Raw genomic sequence first — 6,997 nt, 5'->3', positions numbered from 1 at the left:
TGGGTACTGGACAATGGGCTCTGGACACTGGGCTCCAGACATTGGGCACTGGACACTGTGCTCTGGACAATGGACACTGGGCTCCGGACAATGGGCACTGGACAATGGGCTCTGGACAATGGACACTGGGCTCCAGACAATGGTCACTGGACAATGGACACTGGGCTCTGGACAATGGGCTCCGGACACTGTGCTCTGGACAATGGACACTGGGCTCCGGACATTGGGCACTGGACACTGTGCTCTGGACAATGGACACTGGGCTCCGGACAATGGGCACTGGACACTGGGCTCTGGACAATGGGCTCTGTACACTCGGCTCCGGACACTGGGCACTGGACACTGGGCTCCAGACAATGGGCACTGGACAATGGACACTGGGCTCTGGACAATGGGCTCCGGACACTAAGCTCCGGACACTGGGCTCCGGACACTGGGTACTGGACACTGGGCTCTGGACAATGGACACTGGACACTGGGGTCTGGACACTGGGCACTAGACACTGATCTCTGGACAATGAGTTCCAGACACGGGGCTCTGGACAATGGGCACTGGACAACGGGCACTAGACACTGGGCTCCGGACAATGAGCTCCGGACACTGGGCACTGGGCACCAGGCACCAGAAAACCGACAGTGGGCTCTGGACAATGAAGTCTGAACTCAGGGCACTGGGCTCCAGAAAGTGGACATGGCGCTCTGGGCACTGAACTCCAAACTCTGGACATTGCGTTCTGGGCACCAAACACTGATCACCTACATCTGAACAAAAACTGAAAGAACTGCTGATGCTGTAAATCAGAGACAAAAACAGAAGTTGCTGGAAAAGCTCAGCAGGTCTGGCAGCATCTGTGAAGAAAAATCAGAGTTAACGTTTCAGGTCCGGTGACCCTTCCTCGGAATGAATGGTAGCTGGGAAAATGTCAGTTTATACGCAGAAGATAGGGGTAAGGAGTAAACAATAGGTGGGGATAGAGACCAAAGAGTTGACAATGATCAGGCTGAATAGTTGTTCATAGAATCCCTACAGTGTGGAAACAGGCCCTTCAGCCCAACAAGTCCACACTGACCCTTGGAGCATCCCATCCAGACCCATCCCCCTAATCTACAGACCCCGAACACTACCGGCAACATAGCTTAGCCAATCTGTCTAACCTGCACATCTTTGGACTGTGGGAGGAAACCCACACAGACATGGGGAGAATGTGCAAACTCCACACAGACAGTCACCTGAGGGTGGAATTGAACCCAGGTCCCTGGTGCTGTGAGGCAGCAGTGCTAACCACTGAGCCACCGTGCCACTGTGTTACTGTGGTCTGTTAGTGACTAACAACAGGGGGTGTGTAATGGCAGCATATGTGATAACAAGGCCTGGTGTGTGGTGTGTGGTGTGTGGGGTGTGGGGTGGGGGGAACCAGGACATGGGAGAGTTTAGGCCCTAAAATTATTGAACTCGATATTGATCCCGGAGGGCTGTAGGGTCCCCAAGCAGAACATGAGGTGTTGTTCCTCCATTTGAGTTGAGTTTCGCTGGAACACTGCAGCAAGCCTGAGACAGAGATGTTGGCCAGGGAGCAGGGTGGTGCGTTAAAGTGGCAGGCAATAGGTAGTTCAGGGTCTTTTTTGCGAACAGAACATAGATGTTCTGCAAAGCGGTCGCCAAGTCTACGCTTCGTTTCCCCAATATAGAGGAGATCACGTTGTGCACAGCGAATACAGTAGACTAGATTCTGGGAAGTGCAGGTGAAGTGTTGCTTCTCCTGGAAGGTATGTTTGGGCCCTTGGATACTGAGGAGGGAGGAGGTAGATGGGCAGGTGTTGCAACTTCGCCGGTTACAGGGGAAGGTGCCATAGGACTGTGGGGAGGTGTTGGGGGTGAAGGAAGTGTGGACCTGCAGAAGGCGGAAAAGGGAAAAGATGGGAATGTGTGTCTGGTGGTGGCATCTCACTGGAGGTGGCAGAAATGGTGCCTGATGATCTTCTGGATGTGGATGCTGGTGCGATGGTAGGTAAGGATAAGGGGAACCCTATCGCTGTTGCAGGAGGGAAGAGGAGGGGTGAGGGCGGAAGTGCGGGAGATGGGTTGGACCTGGTTGAGGTCCCTGTCGACAACGGAGCTGGAGAATGCTTGGTTGAGGAAGAAGGTGGACATTTCAGAGGCTCCCTTATCGAAGTTGGCATCATTGGAACATATACAACGGAGACAGAGGGACTGGGAGAATGGAATGGAGTCTTTACAGGAAGTGGGGTGTGAGGATGTATAGTCCAGGTAGCTGTGGGAGTCAGTGGGTTTGTAATGGATATTAGTGGTCAGTCTATCCCCAGAAATGGAAACAGAGATGTCAAGGAAGGGAAGGGAGGAGTCAGAGATAGACCTGGTGAAAGTGAGGGCAGGGTGGAAATTGGAGGCGAAATTGAAGAAGTTTTCCAATTCCAGACGAGAGAGGGAAGCAGCACCGATGATACCATCGATGTATCGGAGAAAGAGTTGTGGGTGAGGGCCGGAATAGGACTGGAACAAGGAATGTTCCACATACCCCATGAAGAGACAAGCATAACTAGAGCCCATGTGGGTACCCATGGCAACCCCTCTTACCTGAAGAAAATGGGAGGAGTTAAAAGTGAAGTTGTTGAGTGTGAGGACAAGCTCGGCCAAGCAGAGGAGGGTTGTGGTGGGTGGGGATGGTTCAGGTCTTTGCTCCAGGAAGAAGCAGAGAGCCCTAAGACCCTCCTGGCGGGGTATGGACGTGTAAAGGGATTGCACGTCCATGGTAAAGAGGAAGTGGCTGGAGTCTGCAAACCAGAAATTCTAGAAACCTAAGGCATTAGAGGAATCACGGATGTACCTGGGCAGGGATTGGACCAGGGGGAGAAGATTTGAGTCAGGTAGGAAGAGATGAGTTCTGTGGGGCAGGAACAATGGAAGAGGCTGGGGGTCTATCAGCTTGGAGACAGTGGGGGGGATGGTCACCAGATGAAATGAGATCCGTTACCATAGTGGATACAATGGCCTGATGTGCTATGGTGGGGTCATGGCCCAGGGGAAGGTAGGAGGCGGTATCCGAGAGTTGGCGCTCAGCCTCTGCAAGGTAGAGGTCAGTGCGCCAGACTACAACAGCACCACCCTTATCGGCAGGCTTAATGATAAAGTCAGGGTTAGATCTGAGTCCTCGGAGTGCAGTCAGTTCAGAAGGGGAGAGGTTGAATTGGATTGGATGGGCGGGTTGGGGGGGCAGACAAATAGAGGCGACCAATGTTACATCATCAGTTCTCAATGAACAGATCGAGTGCAGGTAAAAGGCCGGAGGGAGGGGTCTACGTGGAGGGAGAGCGTTGGAACTGGGCGAAGGGGTCTGTGGGGTGGGGAGGGGACACTTGTCCAAAGAAATGGGCAAGGAGGCAAAGACGGCGGAAGAAGAGTTCGATGTCATGTCGTGCCCGAAATTTGTTAAGGTGGGGACGAAGGGATAAAGCTGAGGCCTTTGCTGATTACGGAGCGCTCAGCATCAGAGAGCGGAAGGTTAGGAGGGATGGTGAATACCTGACAGGAGGTGGGGGGTTTGGAAGAGGGAATGGAGTCAGAGGGAAGGGAAGGAGAGGTAGGTTCCAGAGGGCTAGGGGTATCTCTGAGTTGGTGTATCTTGTGGGCCTTGATGCCTGAAAGGAAAAGAAAAAGTTTCTTGTTAGATGGCGAATGAGCCGGAGGATGAAGTGGAACTGCGGAGTGGTGCAGCCCTGAGCCAATGCGTTGCGATGCTGTTGGAGAGAGAGGTCAAGAGTGTGCATGTGGCGCTGCATGGCACTGAGTGTGGATCTCAGGATGCGGCGAGAGCAGCTATCTGTGGAACGTTGAACATCATGGAGATATCTGTGATCCTGGGAGGATTCAAAACATGAGGGATGAAACTTCAGTTGGAATCCACGTGGGTTGTGTCTGAGCCGGAGGTAGTCACTGAGGAATGTGATATGGCTGTGGAAACGAGTTTTAGCAAACACCTGGTCAAACACCAGGAGTGACAGTGAAATTAAAATCAGTGGGCAAGAACAGATTGGAACGGAAATCCCATTGTAGAGAGGAGCAAAACTTCTTCAAGGTGCGGCATGCCTGGAAGAGATGTGGCAGTGAGTTAAATACTAAATAAAAACTGAAAGAACTGCTGATGCTGTAAATCAGAGACAAAAATAGAAATTGCTGGAAAAGCTCAGCAGGTCTGGCAGCATCTGTGAAGAAAAATCAGAGTTAACGTTTCAGGTCCAGTGACCCTTCCTCGGAATGAATGGTAGCTGGGAAAATGTCGGTTCATGTGCAGAAGATAGGGTGGGGGGAGAGGGGTAAGGAGTAAACAATAGGTGGGGATAAAGACCAAAGAGAGAGAAGAGTTGACAAAGGAGTCGATAATGATCAGGCTGGGAGGGTGAATAGCAGTTAATGGGGACTGTTAGTGACTAACAATAGGGGGTGTGTAATGGCAGGCTATGTGGTAACAAGGCCTGGTGTGGGGGGTATGGAGCTGGGACATGGGTGAGTTTAGGCCCTAAAATTATTGAACTCAATATTGAGTCCCAAGTAGAAAATGAGGTGTTGTTCTTGCAGTTTGCACTGAACTTCGCTGGAACACTGCAGCAAGCCAGAGACAGAGATGTTGGCCAGAGAGCAGGGTGGTGCGTTAAAGTGGCAGGCAACTGAAAACTCAGGGTGTTGTTTACTTGCAGAACATAGGTTTTCTGCGAAGCGGTCACCTACATCCAGACACTGGACATGGGGCTTGGACACCGGGTTTTGGCCACTGGACTCTGGCCTCCAGACGTTGTACATCGGGCACTGAACTCTGAGTACCAGGCTCCAGACACAGGGCTCTGGACATTGGGCTCTGAGTTCCAGCAAACTCCAACTTACTGGGATTTCGGCTGGTCTTCCCACTGCTTGTGGAATATGTTTTTAAATTTCAAAAATATACTTTATCCATAAAAAATATCTTTGTATATATACATGGTTACAAACGCAGTTCTGTTCTGTATAGTAGCATATCATGGAAACAAACAAACAGTGGAATTTGACTCTATTCAAACAAATCAAAGACATCTCTTAAGCATACAAGACAATGTTTACATATATTTGAAGTACCAGGAGTATCTGATGACTGAACGGACGCTCATTCAACCCTCAGCAGAAAGACCTTACATGATAGTCTTTCCCCACCGCGCCTTGGCACAGCTGCCCTAAGCTTTAGTGCGTCCCTCAGTGCTTGTCCAAGACCTTGGAATGTGCCAGTCTGCAACACTCAGTTGAAGTCAACTCCTCACTCTGGAAGACTAACAAGTTTCGGGCTGACCAAAGAGCACCTTTCACTGAGTTGATGGTCCTCCAGGATCAGTCGATATTTGTCTCGGTGTGTGTCCCAGGGAACAGACCATACAGCACGGAGTCCTGTGTCACGAAGCTGCTCAGGACGAACCTCGACAAAAACCGTCTCCCTCCAGACTTCCTTTGCAAAGGCACATTCCAGTAGGAGATGTGTGATAGTCACTCTCCCCCACCCCATTGGCAGCTGCTTCAGGGGTAGAGTGTGGTGGTACAGACTGACCAGGTGTACATGGGGGGTCTCACAGGTAGCGCCCTTCTCACCAGCAGCCGAGCAATGTCCTGGTGCTTGCTGGAGATTTTGAGTAATGAGGTATTCGGCCAAATGACTTTGACAGTCTACACAGGGAACCACTCGATAAGATCCACCCTCTCCTTTTCCTGAAGGGTTTTGAGAATGGACTTGTGGTCAAAGGTGTTTTTCTTTGCAAATTTCTCCAAAAAGGACATGTGATACAGAACAGTCCAACCATTTGGATTGTTCCATGGCAATGAGGCTAGTCTCATCTTTTGCAACACGGGGGATGAGTAGAACCTCAGTGTGTAGTGACACTTGGTGTTTGCGTACCGAGGGTCTATGCACAGCTTGATGCAGCCACATACAAAGGTGGCCATTAGGGTGAGGGTGGTGTTGTGTACATTCTTGTCACCCGCCTTCCCTTATCCAGAATTTTGTACATGGATCCCTGCAAACGCAGTCCATCTTAAACCTCCAGATGAAGTGGAAGATGGCTCGTGTACTACAACAGCGCAGTTTCAGGGAATGGGCCAGACTTGCAACATGTACAATAACAGAGAGAGTGCCTCACACCTGATGGCCAGGTTTTTAGCTGCAATGGAGACAGAGTGGTGCTTGTAGAATCCTTCAATATACCCGGGTGCCCTGTGTCTACAGCTCTCCACAAATTCACTTTCCAGAGCAACAGCCAGTCTTCAACAGCCTTCAGCTTCTTGATCAACATTGACTATCCAGGGTCAATAAAATTGCATCTTTAAACTGGCTAGTTTAAATTCACAAAATCACCTTCCAACCATTTGATGCCTGATTGAAAACGCAAAACAAGAGTCAAAACATAGCACCCAGTGTCCACTGTTCCTAATTGGTGGAATATGCCAGAGCCAGAGAGAAACATGTTTCAAGGGAAACGTGTTAGGGATTGAGGTTCTAAGTATTGGAGTGGGGCAGGCAGGGTGGGTGTGGAATACTTTATCACCTCTGGAGTGTCCTGATAGAAGATTCTGAGGGACCTGATCCTCCTCCAGTTGGGAGCTTCCTGGCATTGCCCTGTGTCTTGGCATTCTCCTGTCACCATGTCTTCAGTCCTGATGACCATTGGCTAGGGCAATGGAGTCAGGTGTGTGACAGTTCTGGACCTGTCTCTCCCTGGTACTGCTAGCTTACCCACCCCTGGAGAGAGCCAAACAGTCACATGCTTGGGGAAGCAGAATCCCTGTGGTGTAATCTTAGGGCTATGATTGTGTCCCACATGCCAGTCAGCCATTCCTGTCTGTTTCTGTGCACATGGACAAAATCTTTGCTTGTTGACACCACCAGGTCTCCCCAATTACTGACACCACCGGGTCCCCAATTACTGTCACCACCGGGTCCCCGATTACTGACACCACCGGGTCCCC

General features: G+C 50.7%; 1 protein-coding gene across 1 annotated transcript in view; it reads left to right on the top strand.

Moving 5' to 3' along the window:
* The window catches only part of tsr1 (TSR1 ribosome maturation factor), a 41,385-nt gene that overhangs the window by 19,467 nt on the left and 14,921 nt on the right, over nucleotides 1–6,997 (top strand). The window contains exon 4 of the mRNA XM_048612320.1: nucleotides 39–480. Coding sequence (XP_048468277.1) covers nucleotides 39–480 — 442 coding nt within the window. The remainder of the gene's footprint in view (nucleotides 1–38; nucleotides 481–6,997) is intronic.

This window comes from Rhincodon typus, chromosome 26, assembly GCF_021869965.1.
Source record: "Rhincodon typus isolate 14 chromosome 26, sRhiTyp1.1, whole genome shotgun sequence".
NCBI classification, from domain to species: domain Eukaryota; kingdom Metazoa; phylum Chordata; class Chondrichthyes; order Orectolobiformes; family Rhincodontidae; genus Rhincodon; species Rhincodon typus.
This window is presented reverse-complemented; position numbering and strand designations above follow the sequence as displayed.